The sequence below is a fragment of the Schistocerca serialis genome, chromosome 4, assembly GCF_023864345.2.
Source record: "Schistocerca serialis cubense isolate TAMUIC-IGC-003099 chromosome 4, iqSchSeri2.2, whole genome shotgun sequence".
Classification (NCBI taxonomy): Eukaryota; Metazoa; Arthropoda; class Insecta; order Orthoptera; family Acrididae; genus Schistocerca; species Schistocerca serialis.
In genome coordinates, this window is record NC_064641.1 from 25,542,996 (window position 1) to 25,562,253 (window position 19,258).

At 41.7% G+C, this 19,258-nt stretch overlaps 1 protein-coding gene across 1 annotated transcript in view; it reads right to left on the reverse strand.

Moving 5' to 3' along the window:
• Window positions 1-19,258, reverse strand: part of LOC126473346 (mediator of RNA polymerase II transcription subunit 1) — a 221,400-nt gene that overhangs the window by 180,255 nt on the left and 21,887 nt on the right. The window contains exon 3 of the mRNA XM_050100343.1: window positions 9,805-9,938. Within this exon, the coding sequence (XP_049956300.1) occupies window positions 9,805-9,938 (134 nt within the window). The remainder of the gene's footprint in view (window positions 1-9,804; window positions 9,939-19,258) is intronic.

Here is a 19,258-nt window from a genome sequence, read left to right on the forward strand (position 1 = left end):
GCAATTTACTCAGTTACTTAATTAAAGTTAGCTTAACTAGCGGACCCAAACAGAAGCACAATCAGCATGGTAGTATGTGTTAGCAAACATTTACACACTTCACTTACAACATTTAGAACAGAAGTTTTATGTGCTTCATTGCCAACTATAATAAATTATTCAGAATTTTGTATATTTTGGTCTGTAATTTAAATGTGATTAGACATGCTTTAATTTAAATTACAGCAGTGAAAACAGCTTAACATTTACTGGAAGACAGTCATGCCATACATGTGTATACAATGATTATTCAAGGAACAGCGAGCAAAGACTGAAAACTGATCACTGCAGTTAAAATATGAATAGATTTAAATTAGATTTGTTGGAAAACTCCCTAATGTATTATTGAGCTGTAATGCAAGAGTGTAATTTCAATCAGGTTTTTGGCATGCTTCTGGTGACACATCAGGTTTCATGATTGGATTTCTGTGTAAAAATATGTAAATAAGACTACTAATTTCTCTCAAACTAGTTAAGTGACGTAGGTCCTTGAGATTTCCGACAGTAGGAAGGGGGGAGGGGGAGGTACAGAACTTATAAAAGGTGGCAGTCATTTGCTGATGCTTAAATGACGCTTGCCTCTGTTACATTACATGTGAACTGTGCTAAAAGCACTTCCACGAGGACAACTGACGTTCTTCAGAACCTCTGATTTGATCGTTAAGCTAATAACAGGCCATTGGTATCCCTTGGGCTGTGGAAGATTTGAACACCAAACGTCAATTGTTGAATACTTGGCAGACAATCATACATAAGTGTCAAATTCTCTGCCTGCACAGCAAGTAAAGTTTCATAGACTCCATGCAAAAGCTTTTCAAATGCTTCCATTCTTTGCCAAGGAAACTTCAGAAAAGAAAGGTAAATGCACACATTCACACAAGCAAGCACACAGTGTGCACACACCCTGCTATCTCCAGCCGCTCTGGCCAGACTGCAACTGTTGAGGCGAAAGGAAGCAGTAATCTGGAGTGGGGGAAGAGAGGGGGAGAGAGAGCACAGTACTGGTTGGGGGGGGGGGGGGAGAAGATAGCTGTCTGGCAGAGCATGGAGGGACTAGAAGGCTGCCAGGTACAGCATACGGAGGCTGTAGGAGTGGGGGAGCATGGAGCAGAAAAAAAGAGAAGCAGAGAGGAGAAAAAGGCTTGTGGGTGTGTTGGCAGTGAGCAGCACATAGTGAGGGGAGGGGATGTGAGTTGGGAGGAAGTGATATGACAGAGGGGGGGTGTGAGGACAGTAGGTTATCGTAGGTTGAGATCGTGATAATTTTGGAAGTGGAGAATTTGTCATAAGGATAACTCCCATGTGTGCAGTTCAGAAAAACTGGTGGTAGAGAGGAGGATGCAGATAGCATGTGTTGTTAAGCAGCCATTGAAATCAAGCATTTATGTTTGGTTGCACGTTGTGCCACAGAGTAGTACACTTTGCTCTTGGCGACAGTTCAGTGGTGGACATTCATCGTGGGTTGTTAGTTGTATCAATATAAAAACCTGTGACATGGTTGCAGCAGAGCTCCTGTATGACATGGTTGCTTTCACAGGTGGCCTGGCCTCTGATGGCATAGGATAAGCCTGTGGCAGGACTGTGACAGGAAGTGCTGGGTGGTTGGATTGGACAGGTCTTCCACTTGATTCTTCTGTAGGATATGGTCCCTCTGTCAAAGGGCTGGGACTTGGAGTGGCATACGAGTGGACTAGGATGTTGTGGAGATCGAGTGGGCAATGGAACACCACTTTAAGAGAGGTGGACTGGATCTTGGATACAGTGCCCTCATTTCAGAGCATGATGATAGGCAGAGCAATGATGAAGGATGTGGTTCAGTTACAGCAGTCCAGAGTGGTACTGAGTGACAAAGGAAGTGCTCCATTGTAGTTGGTTCTTGAGGGGTGGTTGGAGAATTGGGGCTGTCTGCCAGTATGGTACAGGAAATCTGTTTGTAGATCAGGTCTGGCGGATAGCACTTATCTGTGAAGGCCTTTGTGAGGCGGAGTTCTTGTCACTGCAGAAGCACAATCCCAGAGGCCAGGCTGTATAGGATGGGTTTTCTGGTGAGGGAGAGATGGCAGCAGTCGAAATGCAGGTAGTGTTGGTGGTTGGTAGGTACAATGTGGACAGACGTGTGGATACAGGAGCATGTTATGGAAGCCCCCTCACCCCCCCCCCCCCAAAACCCACCCCCCCAATGACTTACCTGTAAAAATTCCTTTCACTGGATCTCAAACCTTCTTTTACAATGACCTTTACCTTTTCAGATTTCAACAGTCACTATTCCTTACACATCTGGTGCTGCAAAAACACGGTTCCATGGCACAGGCATCCCAGAACCTCTTTTGCTCCCTCCACAAGATACCACTACTGCACAATCCCTACTATATACGTCACATCTCTGAAAATGAATCCCTTGCTCTCCAGCACCTGGAAGTGCATTCCAGTCACCACCGCTGTAAGTTGTCCAACCTGCCGACATCCAGCTGCTGCCTACTACCCAATCCCTATCCTACCCACAGTGTTCCTCCTCACCAACACCTCAAAAAACCCAGACCCTGCCTAGCTGATCTTTTCAATTTGCCACACCTCTCAAAACTCCTTATCAACAACACACTAAATCTAGAGTTGAAACAATCCCCAAAACATTAGTGTTGCACCAAAATCTTCAGCCCTACAGCTACAGAAAAAATAAGGTTAGAAATCGAAATGTTTCCAAGGTACACATCACATTACAGTAGAATGCGCAATCTGAACAAGTCCTACATAACCTCTGTTCACTCGATTGCTGGAATGTATTGTTTGTACTGTAAAGATCTTAAAAATACAGATGAAGTCCCAGTGAAACAACATGTGTATGAAACCATTTTCAACATTGAATATAGTATTGGTTTTAAATTGCTGTCAGGTGATACATGTCATATTTGTGATTCTGCTTAAGCATGTAATAACACCAAATCCACAGACATCAAACTACACCTTGAGAAAGCTCAAAATGCACATAGTGCTCTGAAAAGTGAATCAAATGAGTCAAAACAGGATGGTAGTGATGCACTCGTTTTGTGCATGGACTTACAACAAGCATTGCCAATACCATATACTTCGACTGCCAAAACCATATACTTTGACAGAAACAGTTTTTTATAAGAAACAACCCTGGACATATAATTTCTGTATTCACCGTTGTAGTGATAAGAAGGCAGTGATGTGTGTCTGGTCTGAGAATGTTGCACCTAGATGGGCCGATGAAGTTGCTAGCTGCGTTTTAAAGGCTTTAGACAAGGTGAAGGAAGGACGTCATCAAAGGCTCATCATTTATTGATTCATGTGTTGGACAAAATAAAAACCATATTATCCTAGGTCTGTGGTTGTACCTCCTAGATAAAAAATATTTTGATGTTGTTGAGCACAAATTTCTCCTCCTTGATCTTAGGTTCCTGTAATGTGACAGGGATTTTGGAGTTATTGAGAAGCTGAAAAGAAAGACACAGGCTGTGTACACTCCAGCTAAATGGGCTGAACTTATAAGAAAGAGCAAGAAAAAGAACCCTTTCATTGTGGTTGAAATGAAGAAAGATGACTTTGTGTCTTTGTCATCTATAATGAACAGTACGTCAAATGTAACATTACATACAAAACCAATGGTGTTTAGATTAGTGAGTGGTGAACATTCTGTATACGACATATGTCCACAAAGTAAGTTCTGTTTGGTTATATAATACAAATATGTACAGATACAGAAAAAATATTTATTGTACAAAAATCTACAACTGTTAAACTACTTTTCTACATAGCTTCCGAAATTTTGTATGCACTTGTCACAGCGTGGCACAAGTTTTTGTATGTCTTCTTCATAGAAGGTTGCTGCCTGTGTATTCAACCATGAGGTAACATGTTCTTTCAGCTCATTATCATCGTAGAAGTGTTGACCACCAAGGACAGATTTTAGGTGTAAGAAGAGACGAAAGTCGCTAGGAGCAATGTCCGGGCTGTACGGAGGATGATCAAACACGTCCCAGTGAAATTCCCATAGAGTTGTTTGGTCACATTCGCCGTGTTCTTCATCATGCACTTGATCAGCTCCTTCACTGAACAGTCTGACCCATCTTCTGACCATTGAATCACTCATAGCATTTTGCCGTAAACCTCGCAGATTTGCCGACGAATTTCCTTTGGTTTAACTTTCTTTGCATTTAGAAAATAAATTACAGATCTGATTTCACACGTGGTAGCATTTTCAACTATGGCTGACATTATAAACAAACACTACAAAGCACACGTCGGCAGCAGCGATCTGAAAATCTTGAGGCAGAGTAACTGCCGAACATGTTCGGAACTGTGATTGTAGAGCTGCCGCGGATAGAAATAGAAACAGAACATACTTTGCTGACAACCCTCGTATTTAAAATATTCACACAATCAAACTGAGAAACCTGTGCGAGTTAGTTTACAGAAGTGTCATAGGTGATTTACAAAGCTTGCAGATTGCCAGTTATTTCCTAAGTCTCCAAATGGACATCAAATTAAGGCAGCAAAGTTCAAGGACCTTTATAGCTTACTGCAATTTGTGCCTCCAATATATTCAAGTTTCTATCAGTCACTGATAAGTGATGGTAGTGATGATACAATGGTACAGGAAAACATGGACAAGGAGTTTGACTATTAATGACATGTTATGTAATATGTCTACATGTCAAGGATTTCATTTTCTGTACTTTAAATTGTGATACAGTGGTCTAATATTTAATAGTATTCGCAAAACACCACCTAGTTGCTGTAACAACTGTTGGTTATCACAGCAGGAGTTCACATTGCTATACAAAATCATATTTCCTTAATGCCCATTTTCTGATAACATACTCTGGTGGCATGTGCCCCTTTTCCACTGGACCCCTCATTTATCAGTTTAGTACTTGTCAATGTTCTTCCAGGACACTGTAACACACTGAAATCTGCTCCTAATTTAGGGAGGGCCCTCCATAATACACAAAATTTTAAAACTGGCACCATATTCAACTAAACACAGATTATGCCTCTTGTCTAATATAGTGAGAAGGAAGGAAAAATAGTTTAAACATCCTGTTGATGATGAGGTCACTGATTATGTAGCACATGCTTGGATTGGAGTGAAAGATTCATTCTCCAATGAAATAAGAATGGTACCTACTATCTTCAGTAAAAGAACTCATCTGAAGAGAAAACTCAATCCACTCTTCATTTAAAGCTAGTGGCTCCCATGGCATTCAAATATCACATTTCAGAAATTAGTGAATTTACTGCCACAAGACACTCTGACTGCCTGCAAAACAATACATAAATCCACCAAACCTAATAGAAATTACAGAGCTATTTGTTTGACACCTTTTATTCCACAGCTGAATTTTTAGTTTCATATTGAAGTCCTATGTGCAGTAAACATGCAAATGCATTTTCGGCCACTATTAAGATCCATGAAATATATTTCACTTCGGATGCAAGCGAGTACAATACAGGCCCATCAGAGACTCTATTTTGAAGCTCTATATTTTCCAAAATATCACTAAACTTGATTATTTTCATTCTTACATTAAAAATATGACTGATAAACGAATAGTATTATAAACTCATAAAGTTTGTACCCCATATGTTCAATAAGCACCATTTGTCACAAATGTCCACCAAGCGGTAATCAAGTTCATTCCATATCTTATGTACCGACGTACATGTATGTCAATGGTCATTACAGCAGCATTGACGTGTTCACTGAGCTCTTACAGTGTGCTCTGCAGTGGAATTTCATAAACACAGTCCTTAATGTAACCCCAAAGAAAAATTCAAAAGTTGTATGTCAAGGGGCTGGAGGAGGGGGGAGGGGGGAGGGGGGTGGGGGAGGAGCAAAAGGGAACAGGGCTCCATTATCTTCACCACTATGCCCAATCCAGCAATACATAAGTTTGTCATTTAGATAGTAAAAATTATCAATGCTCCAATAAGAAGATCCCACCTTGTTGGGATATGAAATTCTTGGAATCAGCAGTCAGACAACAACAACTATACCATCTCAAGGTAGGAGGTACATGTTACAGCCTTCTCAAAGAAGGAAAACAGCTCACACAGCTTCATACGCGACGCTGTACGTAAAGCATTTACTTTTGGACAATCTCATTCGTGCGACACAATTTCATGAGGATTTTGAGTGCTCTGTGCTCTCACACTGTGACAATTGGCCTTTCCACATAAATGGAAGGTTGCTGCACTGTTGACTATCAGTCTCAAGTGCTTGTTGCAATGTGATGCGAAGTTGAAGGCATCGGCCATAATCTTCCAGTTCTAACTGTTCCACGAGTGCAGACAGTACTGTTTGACATGTAACCTCTATCAAAAAATCTTCCACAAAGATGGTATTCCACATTCATGGGTTACACAGGACCATTGATTTTTATAGACTGTATATCACCCTCTCCATGGTTGCATCTGGAACACTTAGTCAACCAGTACTTTTTTGTTTGCAGCGACAACTACTGTCTCTAATTTTTGATACTAATGCACAATACTCTGTTTACATGGCAGTTCTTTTCCACGAATCCTTGACGGCATGCTATACCGTTGTAAATGAAAAACCTCTCGCATATTCCAACACATGAAAATTCTTTTCTTGCTTTGTCACTATTTTGTCGAGGCACTGTACTTGTGAGTCAATTGATAAGCATAATGAAAACTCAGTGTGTTTTACACATTTTGCCCCACATGTACAAAATTAAAAAAGAAAATCTATTTTCAGTAATAATGATGAAATTGGTTCCCATGTAAATGGCATACTGGGTAGTTGACAGCACTGTTGGTTATAAAGGAAACAGGAAGTAAACTCCAGCTTAGTGATTTCCATGTTGAAATCCATTTATTTTCACAATGCTAATAAAATCAGAGAGAATTATCTCCTTAAAAATAAGCTACAAAGTGGTTTTAGTGCTGTTCAGTACAAATGGTATGACCCTTTGACTCTTGGAAAGAGCAGTTTATGATTACCAAAGCTTTGAAGAACAAGAAGCGATATTTTAAGAAACTGTACTAGGGAAAATAGCATTACAGAACTTACTTGGAAAACAAACATACCAGTTTGCAGCAATTGTTTAATCATACATACGTAAACATTTAGAAACAGTATTATAAAATGGTGTAACTAGGCTGTATACTACTGATAGTAAACTCACCATAATTTTACTTTAAATTTATTGAAGAATGTTACAGCAGACATTATGACACATACTGGCCGTTTTGAGCAGTTTTGCATTAAGGGTGATGCAGCTCCTGTTTGTTATGCATATATTTATTGATCTCACAACTGTAAACATCTTTCTGTGCGCTGACATTCACAAAAAGAGGAAAGGTCAAATTTTAAAAAGCTAAGCAGCAGTATTTGAGAGGCACACACTCAAAAGAGAATGTAAACTTTGCCACCCATCAGAATACATCCTTTAATGGTCTGGAGTGTGCACACACACGCACACACTGTTTTCACTCTCACTTCCTGAGCCTCTATGTGACAGTTTTCGCTGTGTAATACAATATGTTAGCTGGAGGGTAGGTTGCTTCTCTCTCTCTCTCTCTCTCTCTCTCTCTCTCTCTCTCTCTCTCTTTCTCCCCCCTCCTCCCCCACCTTCCCACCAAGTTGCCAAGTCGGTATCCACCTATGCTGTGTATGCCTCATACACTATGTGACCAAAAGTATGCAGTCACCCCCAAAAACATATGTTTTTCATATTAGGTGCATTGTGCTGCCACCTACTGGCAGGTTCTCCATATAGTGACCTCAGTAGCCATTACACATTGTGAGAGAGCAGAATGGGGTGCTCCGTGGAAATCACGGACTTCAAACGTAGTCAGGTAATTGGGTGTCACTTGTGTCATACGTCTGTACGAGAGATTTCCACACTCCTAAACAACTCCAGGTCCACTCTTTCTGATGTGATAGGGAAGTGGAAACAAGAAGGGACATGTACAGCACAAAAGCATATAGGCTGACCTCATCTGTTGACTGACAGCGACCGCCAACAGTTGAAGAGGGTCTTAATGTGTAATAGACAGACATCGATCCAGACCATCACACAGGAATTCCAAACTGTATCAGGATCCACTGCAAGTACTATGATAGCTAGGTTGGAGGTGAGAAAACTTGGATTTCATGGTCGAGTGGCTGCTCAGAAGCCACACATCACGCCAGTAAATGCCAAATGACGCCTCGCTGGGTGTAAGGAATGTAAACATTGGGCGACTGAACAGTGGTAAAACATTTGTGTGGTGTGACCAATCACGGCGATGCGATGGCAGGGATGCAATGGCAAATGCCAGATGAATGCCATACGCCAGCATATGTAGTGCCAACAGTAAAATTCGGAGGCAGCAGTGTTATGGTGTGGTCGTTTTTTTCATGGAGGGAGCTTGCATCCCTTGTTGTTTTGCAAGGCACTATCACAGCACGGACCTACATTGATGTTTTATGCACCTTCTTGCTTCCCACTGTTGAAGAGCAATTAGGGGATGATGATTGCATCTTTCAATGCGATCAAGCACCTGTTCATAATCCACAGCCTGTGGCAGAGTTGTTACACAACAATAACATCACTGTAATGGACTGGCCTGCACAGAGTCCTTACCTGAATCCTATAGAACACATCTGGGACGTTTTGGAACGCCGACTTCGTGCCAGGCCTCACCGACCAATATCGATACCTCTCCTGCAGCACTCCGTGAAGAATGGGCCGCCTTTCCCCATGAAACCTTCCGGCAATTGACTAAACATATGCTTGTGACAGTGGAAGCTGTCATCAAGGCTGAATTCCAGCATTACCGAGGGAGGGTGCCACAAACTTTTAAGTCATTTTCAGCCAGGTGTCCAGATACTTTTGATGACATAGTGTACCACTGACCATGTCTTCTCTTTTGTTGGTTACTGAGTACTGAAACTTCACCAACAGACTACTTCTATACACAGTACTAAATACGACAACTTTCTTCTTTTGTAAGCCACACACATGTAAGAACATCACTATACACCCAGAAAACACTTCCAACAATTCTCTGTCTCTTGAAAAGTATATTTCAACAATATTTACATTAAACCAAGTTACAGCAGCCCTACCCTCGAACCTCTTTTTTGTCCTGTGACTTTCTTATGCATTGCTATGGGCATCTTCTTCCATGAAGGCCAATGTAACTCCAAGGTACGGATCTGCCGTATGGAGGAAACATTAAAAACAGCAAGTGTAGCCAAGGGCGAGCTGCCACCAGTGTCGCCCCATATAGTAGCAACACCATCTCCCTTAACAATCAATCAACATGTGTGTGCAGAAAATCCCCATGCTAAACATGCATGTCCCACTTATTTAATGTATCACTCATCAGTCCTAAATATACTGTGCAACACACTACTTCAACCAAGTGACTCTAGCAAAGTTTTAGTTCTATTTTAAGTGTGCCTTTCAATGACTTAATGTCTCTGATGTTCAGTCAGTGGTCTCCTTTACTCCTAAATATTTGAATCCTATCAGATCTTTCATACTTATTAATAGTGTCACACAGGTGTTTAATCAGCACAGAGAAGAATAAGCGCAGGAAGTTCATATTCATAAATAAAGGAAACTTAGAAACATCCTCATATCACAAACTGATATGATTTATATCAAAGACTGTAGCACTACTCAACTTTTATTCTCAACACACATAATGTACATGATATGCACATTATTCTATTCAAATTTTATGGAATGGTCAAACAATTCTCAGGGCTCAAGCTGCAACACATACCCCAACTGTCGTGAGACACTCTCTAGACGTTCCACCATGCCTTGAAGCGAAGTCACCTTAATGGAGTGTTGCAGCGTATCCAAGCACTTCTGCAGTTGGCTCCGTTCCACACTGTCTATTGCATATCTTTTTTCCTAGAACCAAGTTACACACCATAATGATGCAGCAGCACAAAACAGGATAAACTCACACAGTTTATATATAATTGAATCCAAGGAATACGATGTAAAAAATGTATCAAATAGAAGTAATAACTACAACCTCATTGACTTTCCTTCTATAGAAGCAGTCATAGTTTGTGTTAGTGCACCACTCCCCATGTTCTTCTTCATCATCATAATTACTATAATCAACATACTTCAAAATTCAAATTCAGCAACTTAGCCACTACTAAAATGGCACAGCTGTCATAAGCATCTTGTAAAATGTTTTATTATATACTTAAGCTTCAGGTCACTCAAATGGTATCATTACCAATTTTGGTGGGACCGATGGCCCTAGCAGTCTGATCTCTTCATTCCCACAAACCAACCAACCAACCAATTTTGGCTTATTAACAAGTCATGATAAGATGCAGCTACAAGCAGTAGAGATGATGGCTGCCTGTTCACGCTATCTGCTACCGTACGAGTGCAGTCTGATACTCACGGATCACTCCTACATGTGGACATCACCCATCCTGCTCCCAGTTGCATCTGATGATGACGTGGTAGTAAGTCAAAATCCATTCGAATATCAAACTAGATCACTACTACCAGATCAAGTCTGCAGGGGGGTGACAACTTGGTAACAAGCCAAACATGGCAATGATATCCTTTGAGTTTCCTGAAACTGAAATATTTAATAAAATCTGACTTCTATTGTTAATTTTCCCATCAGAATTAAATAAGGAAGCAGTACACTAACACAAAACATATTTGTAAGTCGCCATTAATCGAGGATATAAATATTTATCCAGTAGTGAGTCGTCTCTCTGACCATTAGGTACTACTAGGTACACAGTAAGTAACTAACCTCATCACAACGAAGTGGTATCACAGAGAACAGTTAAAGAAACTAACGAAAAGGCAACAGAAAGTTTCAAGGTAAACCACATACAAAGCTGACTAGACGGCGATGTGTATAATTTTGATAGATGTCAGTTTTAAATTTAATATAAAATCAAAGAATGGGAAATCCAGGATTGAATAATGACAATATTGTGACAACGATCATTGCTACTTACCATATTGTGGAAATGGTTAGTAGCATACAGACATGACAAAAAGACTGCTAAACAATAAGCTTTTGGCAAAAGATCTTCTGAATTAGACTACACACACACACACACACACACACACACACACACACACACACACACACACACACAGAGAGAGAGAGAGAGAGAGAGAGAGAGAGAGACCAGACTGCAAGCAACAGTGCTTGATGCGACAAGCAATCTGGTCAGTGGGGTTGCAGAGGAGACTGGGTTGGAGAGGGGGATGGATAGCACAGTGAGGTGGGGAAGATAAAGTACTGCTTGTGGGAGCATACAGGGACGAGGTGAAGAGAGGGTAAGGCTGCTACGTGCAGTCGGGAGGTTAGGTGGAGGGCAGTGGGGCAGTGGAAGAGAAGAGAAGTAAAAAGATTGTGGGTGCATTGGTGAAATAGAAGGCTGTGTAGCGCTACAGTGGGAACAGGGAAGGGGATTGGTGGGTGATGGACACTGATTAACAAAGGCTGAGGGCAAAAGCTTACAAGAATGTAAGATATATTTCAGGAAGAGTTCACAACAGTGTAATTCAGAGAAGCTGGTGTTCATAGGAAGGATCCAGATGGCACAGGCTATGAAGCAGTCACTGAAATGAAGAACGTTATGTTGCACAGCATGCTCAACAACTGGGTGGTCCAGCTGTTTCTTGGTCACAGTTTGTTGATGGCCATTCATGTGGACAGACAGCTTGTTAGTTGTCACGTCCATATAGAATGCAGGACAATGGCTGCATTTTAGCTTACAGATTACATGACTGGTTTCACAGGTAGTCCTGCCTTTGTTGGGATAGGTGACACTTGAGACCAGACTGGAATACATGGTGGTGGAAGGATGTATGGGACAGGTCCTGCAATTAAGTCTATTACAGGGATATGAGCCATGAGGAAAGGGGTTGGGAGCAGAGACTACATAGAGATGGACAAGGATATTCTCTCGGATCGGTGGGTGGCAGAATACCACAGTTGGAGGGGCAGGAAGGATAGTGGGTAGAGTGCTCTTCATTCCAGAGCACAAAGAGAGGTTGTCAAAGCCCTGGCAGAGAATGTGCATCAATTGCTCCAGTCCTGGGTGGTAATGAGTCCAATGGGAATGCTCCTCTGTGGCCTGACAGTGGGACATTGGGAGGTGGTGGGTGACCCGGAGGGATTAGACACAGGAAATTGTTTCTGTACAAGATTGGGAGGTGTAATTATGGTCTGTGAAGGCCTCAGTGAGGTTCTTGGTATATTTAGAGAGGGACTGCTCATTACTATGGAAGTAAAAGTCCCGGGTGACTAGGCTGTATTGAATGGACTTCTTGGTATGCACTGGGTGGCAGGTCTGAAAGTTAAGCTCTTCTTTGTTGGGTGTTTTGTTTTAGGACCTAAAAATAACTGAGGTCATGAGTGCTCATGTCATAACCTTAGAACACCAATAAGTAAAACAAGTTAAAAGTGACTATATATTCATGAGTGCTCATATCATAACCTTAGAACACCAATAAGTAAAACAAGTTAAAAGCGACTATATATTAAGCCCAACCAATGGAAGAGAAGAGCTAAAAACAAGGACTTTCCCTTGGAAAAAGGTCCACAAAATACACCACAGAGACGACAGAGGTAACTAACTAAAGATTACATGTCCTTTGCCATATCGCTATGATGGATAAAAAATAAAACACAATCAACAGCCTGCATGTTGATTGCTAAAATGACTGATAACTCAGACAGCAAACATAGAGTGGAATATAAGTGGTTAAAAAAAGGGCATTGAATCAGGAAATGCCAAACCATCAAAGGCTGATGACAATGAGCACAATGTGCTGGGGGATCACCACTTAACAAATGGCGATGGCTAAAAAGACAGTGCCCAAAACACAACATAGCTAAAACGATCCACTCGCAACAAGAGGGCTGAGAGAATGTTGGCCAAGTCACTGGGGGGAGGTTTCATTCCCCGGAGCTAGTTCCCATGAAGAGAAAACTTCCTGTGAAGAGAAAACCTTTGGTGATGCCAAAGTAACACCATCTGCCGACAGACGGCAACATGGAGATCATCCAAAGGAATGGAAAATCTAGCAGGCCAAGGTAGGAGGACTGCAACCTTGGCAGCAGCATCAGCAGCCTCATTTCCCGTCAGACCAAAGTGACCAGGAATCTATACGAACATCGCAGTGGCTCCATCAACGGTGAGCAAAGAGAAATTTCTTTGGACCCATTGTACTAAGGGATGGACTGTGTACAGAACAGAGAGGCTCTGAAGGACACTGAGAGAATCAGAGCACATGACACACTGAAAAAGCCTGTGTCGCCAGATGTACTGGGTGGCTCGATAGATGGCAAAGAGCTCTGTTGTAGAAATCAAGCAGTGTGCTGGAAGCCAGTAACAAAAAAGGTTGGTGCCAATGTCGAAGGCACATCCGACACTATAGTCAGTCAGAGCTATCAGTGTACACGAAGGTTCTATTACTAAGTTGCGTGCAAAGGTCGAGAAACTTACAGTGGTACGTCGAATTCGGAGAGGTGTCATTGAGAAGTGAAGGAAGATCAAGATGCAAACAGGCCACTGCACAAAGCCGACGTGATAAAGGGTTCACACCTATCGGGAATGTGCGAAGTAGCTAAAGTGAAGCTGCCAGAGCAGTAGCTGAAAGTGAACTCTGAGAGGTTATAACAATATTTGTTTATGGTTCATTTAAATTTTTAATTTTTTTTTGTTTAAAATTTTTGCATATTGTTACTATATTTTCCATACAAGTAAAGTAAAGTGTACTATACTGGAGATTGAAGTTCTTTGCATTGCATGTGAGTAACGTATGTAAAATACTATGTAAATTGTTTATTATGTTAAATAATTTTCTGATGACCTTTTGTATTTAAAAATATTTGTGTGTATAAATTGTTCATGTAAATGTAAATTTGACAATTTAAGACGTGGTCATGCTTAGCAACAATATAAGAAATAAAATTTGTTTAAAACGAAAGTGGCTCTGGTGAGTGGAAAAGGTGGCAAGGGTAAACTGGCGCACTACCTACAGCAAGCGCGGGAAGTAAGTCACAGTCTGTAGGCAGCAGTGATTGAGGCAACACCTTTGTGGAGAAGGAGAAGCTTTGCCAGCAAATTCACACAAAATGCCTCGGATGGAGACTTCAAATGCATTACGGCATAGCTGCGAGTTGTTCGGCTACTGTATGCAGATAGACCGAGACCAAGAAGAGAAAAAGACTTGCAGGCCGTACTGTGACTGTTCGCCACATCCAAGCCTACAGCCATCACATAAGACTTTTTTATAGTAAATTTACTTTTGTACAGTGTCAACCATTAATTTGAACTGCTTTAATAATCATGCTTGAACTTTAAAGAAAGTGGTTCACCCTGTTATTTCATCCTAATCATACACCTATATAGGGTTCCTTCCTAATGTTTGATGAATCTGAGTATCCTATTTTACAGACTTATGAAGTGCCAAGTTAATATAAAGAGGCACCATTTCAATTGTTTTTCGTGTTTTCATAACAACTGCAAAGTGCTATAGTAAAGTGTGCTTACGTAAAATTCAATCAGACTAGCCAAGTTACTAGACTCTGGTAAATGACTATACAGAATTAGTTCAAAGAACAATAGCTTTTGAAAGTAAATTCCAGTGAGAAAGATGTTTTCTTGAAGTGAAATGATCAGTACAAAAGTGTATGTGCTTTAGTATCTAAGTATTTTAGTATTTTTTTTTTATTTTTTTTATTTTTTTTATTCTGGATTTACAATGTGAGTACATTTTTCCAGCACCTATTCTAGATTACAGTAAGTCACTAATTATTGTTCTCCACTCTTCTCTATTTGTCCATAAATCTTCAGGAATGTTGTTCTTCCTCATTGCTGACTGAACTCCCTGTATCCATGTATCAGGTGGTCGTCCCCTTTTTCTTCTTCCAATTGGTACCCAGTCGATTATGCATTTTGGTAGCCTTTCCTGTTCCATTCGTCTCATGTGTCCATACCATTTAAGTTGTTTTAGTATTTGAGTTGTTTATTATAGAAAATGCTTTTCTGTATGTCCCCCCTGGCCAATTTTTTTTAGCTTCCCTGAAGTTATCTACTGGGCTTTTTCTCTTTTAAAAACATAATGTATGAGGGTTTAATAGTTGCACCAACATTGTTTACACGGAGTAATATTAATTTGAAGAACCTAATTAAACAGAAGGAAGAAAGTAGATAAAATTCATACTTCTGCTTTTCCAATACTTCACTGTTTCGTTGCCTGGATAGGCTGGCGACTATTAGTACATGTTTTAAACCACTAATTGAACTTGGAACTGAGTTGTCCTAGCTTCAGTATAATATTATTCATATTGCATTTCTATTTAACCACTGGGTAAAAGTCTAGGAAAAGAATTGAATAGTCTGATTTACTTATCCACTAGACACAGTCAAGGGTAACTCTATTGATTAGCTTTTCCTATTAACAGGACCATCCTCCCATAGTGTACTTTATTTGGAAACTAAACTAAAATTTAGTAAGAGGGTTATACGTGGCTTTTTCCATAACAGGAATATTTGTTCTGTTGGGGGTATAGTATATGTGAGAACATAGAGATAGGTTTTTCTGTTATTTAGGGAAAAGCATACTAAATTACAATAGTAATCAAAGGGTTATAAGGCAATAGAGAAGGGTGCGCCCCATACTGGCGGTCAAGGGAGTCATCAAACAAGGGCGTATAGGATGTGTGGCTGCACACGGCAGACAAACAGTATGCGTACATACTGAGGAGAACACCACACTGGTACAACAGTGGTAGTTCAAAACGTTCTACATAGAGACTAGTGCAAAAGGCGCCAGTGGCCAAACGTATTCCATATTGTGTTAATATGGCGTAAGATGGACGGAATGTATATGAACAAACGAAACATCCATAGTCTAGTTTCAAACGGACAAGGGATCATTATAAACGCAGGAGCGTGGTCCAACCCACTCCCCAGGATGTACTGCTTAGGACATGTAGGACACTGAGGGACCAGGTACAGCATGTGGCCAGGTAATACACATGGGAGGACCAAGGAAGTTTCCTATTAAGCATGAGCTCCAGGAATTTCGTAGTTTCAGCGAATGGAAGAGCAACATGCCTAAGATGTAAAGAAGGTGGAAGAAACCCACTGCGCTGTCAAAAATTCATACAAAGAGTTTCATCAGTGGAAAAGCAAAAGCCATTGTTGATGCTCCATGAATAAAGATGATGGGGACACTGCTGAAGACGCCACACAAGAAAACAAGTCCATGAAGACTTACTATAGACGCAAAGTCATCAACGGGAAGGGAGCCAGAGATATCTGGTGGGAGACAGTCTGTAATAGGATTAATGGCTATAGCAGAGGATGACGCTCGGGATGGAGCCTTGAGGCACACTGTTCTGCTGGATACAGGTGTCCAACAAGGCCAAACCCACACATACATTGAAAACTTTGGCTTTCAAAAATCCATGATGAAAATGGGGAAAGCAGCCTCGGATGCCACATGTGTACAGAATATGGAGGATACCAGTCCTCCAGCAGGTGTCGTAGGCTTTCTTCAAATCAAAAAACACGTCCACAGTCTGGTATTTCCGCAGGAAGCTATTCGTGACAAGGCTTGACAAAGTGATGAGATGGACAACTGCAGAACAGCGTGCATGAAATCCACATTGTGCAGTGGTTAGTAGATTGTTGAGACTGAAGCCACATACCAACCGGGCATGAATCATACATTTCATCACTTTGCAAACACAGCTGGTGAGAGAAATGGGGTGGTAGCTAGAAGGAAGGTATTTGTACTTACTGGGTTTAGGTATGGGTATGACAGTAGCTTCACGTCAACATCTGGGAAACGTTCAATCTGCCCAAATGGGATTGCACATATGAAAGGAGAAAGTACTTGCCTGCAAGAGAAAGGCGCTGCAACATCTGAGTGTGAACATCATTCGGCCATTGGGTGAAAGATCGCATGGTCAAGCTCCTTCACAGTAAAGGTGGCACTGTAGCATTCATGATTCTGAGAGGAGAAGGATATCTTCCTCCATTTGTTTCTGAATGAGGAAGGTGGGATGATAGTGGGTGCTACTTTAGAGCAACTATTGCAAGGTCTCATAGAACAGCAAATGCTTCTCACAAATGCGATTCGTGATTTTGTCGCGGCATCAAATGCGGGGCGTCTCTTGTCGTTGTCTATACCTACTTTTCCTCCTTACAACGATACGGCGGAAGACTGGTCTGATTACGAAAATCGTCTTCGACAGCACTTCTTGGCATTTCATGTTGCGGACGAACAAACATGTAAGTCTCTGTTCCTTTCGTGGATTTCACCTCAAATGTATCGGTTCTTGTCGCAATTGGCTCCTCTGAAAGATCCTGAATCTTTGTCCCTTGCCAAAATGTGCTCCCTTCTGTCCGTCTATTTTCAAAAGCAAACACATGTGGTAGCCTCTCGTGTTGCCTTTTATCATTGCCAAAAACAACCAAATCAATTCTATCGCGCTTGGGCTGCTGAACTTCACGGCCTCAGTAGAAAGTGTCAATTCGTTACTGAAGTTCACACAGAATCCCACGCTGATTCCATGGTACGGGATGCAATTATCCGATCGGCGCCCGACAAAGAAGTTAGGCAACGTGCCCTTCAGTTGGCAAATCCAACTCTAGATGAAGTCCTATCCATCGCTCAGTCTTTTGAAATTTCTCGCGCCACTGGAGCGCAAATAGAGGCATGGGGCGACGTCGGGGAAATACAACCTCTGTGCGGTGTTGACGAAGCGTGTGGCGTGTCCCTGCCGGCCGATGTGGCCGCAGTATGCTCCCAAGCGCAGCCTCGGCCTAACCGTAAACAAACCTCTAAGAAACTGCAGCAAAACCCACGGCAACTTCCTTCATGTCCAAGGTGTTTTACGAAACATTCACCAGAAGATTGTCCACAACGTTGGACCGTGTGTCACAAAAAAAAAAAAAAAAAAAAAAAAAGGGTCGTGTCATCCGTTTGCAAATCCGACCGCATACATGATGTTCATGAACATGGTGCTGATTCTGTGTTGTTTGTCAATTGTACTTCTTCCCTTTCAGGGAAGTTATTCGTCATTGTCCAAATACTTGGTCGAGATGTTCGTACGCAGGTGGATACTAGTTCTGCTGCCACTATCATCAATTCTCAGACGTATCTTCAGTTGGGTTCTCCAATCCAGTCACCTGTCACTAGGCAATTACGGACTCAAAATAAACAGAAGATTTCTTCTTGGGACAATTTGATGCTGATGTAGCTTACAAATCTGTAGTTTGCACTGTTCCCATACTTGTGGTCGACCATAGTAAGGTGGAGAATCTTTTTGGTTTCGATGCCTTTCGCGTTTTTGGGTTCTCCATAGATGACTCTGTCAATATCGTCTCTGATGCTATTCCTTATGCTCAATTGGATTCCTTGTCGAAGACATTTTTGTCCCTTTTTTCTCCTGGATTAGGCCATGCAAACAACTTTGAGGCTCATATCACGCCCAAACCCACTGCTCGGCCTAAGTTTTTTTGGGTTCGGCCCATTCCTGTGGCCCTTCGTGATCAGGTCAAACGGGAGCTGGATCGTCTCACTGCTTCAGGGGTCTTGCTTCCTGTCACTTCCAGTGAGTGGTCCTCTCCTGTCGTTGTTGCTAAGCTCGATGGTGATATTCGTCTCTGTGGTGATTTCAAAGCCACTGTAAATACTCAATGCCTCACTGACACTTACCCTATGCCTCGACCTGAAGAATTGTTCGCTAAACTTGCTGGAGGCCAGTATTTTTCTAAACTTGACCTGTCAGAAGCTTATCATCAACTTCCTCTCAACGCTGCTTCCCGGCAGTTTCTGGTCCTTAACACGCCTTTCGGCCTCTATCAATACCAACGATTGCCATTCGGGATTGCCAGCGCCCTTGCTCTCTTTCAGCGATTCTTGGAACAATTATTGCTCACTGTCCCTGGGTGTATAAATTACCAGGACGACATTGTTGTCACTGGCTCCACCACTGACGAACATCTTCAGGATCTCCGCACACTTTCTCATGTCTTACAGACTGCCGGTCTTAAGTGTAATCTTCAGAAATCAAAATTTTTTCAGGCATCTATCACGTACTTGGGGTTTCAACTCCCTTGGGATGGTATTTGTCCGCTTCAGCAAACTGTCGCTGCGATCGATGCCCTTCCTCGCCCTACATCTGTTAAGGAACTGCAGGCCTTCTTGGG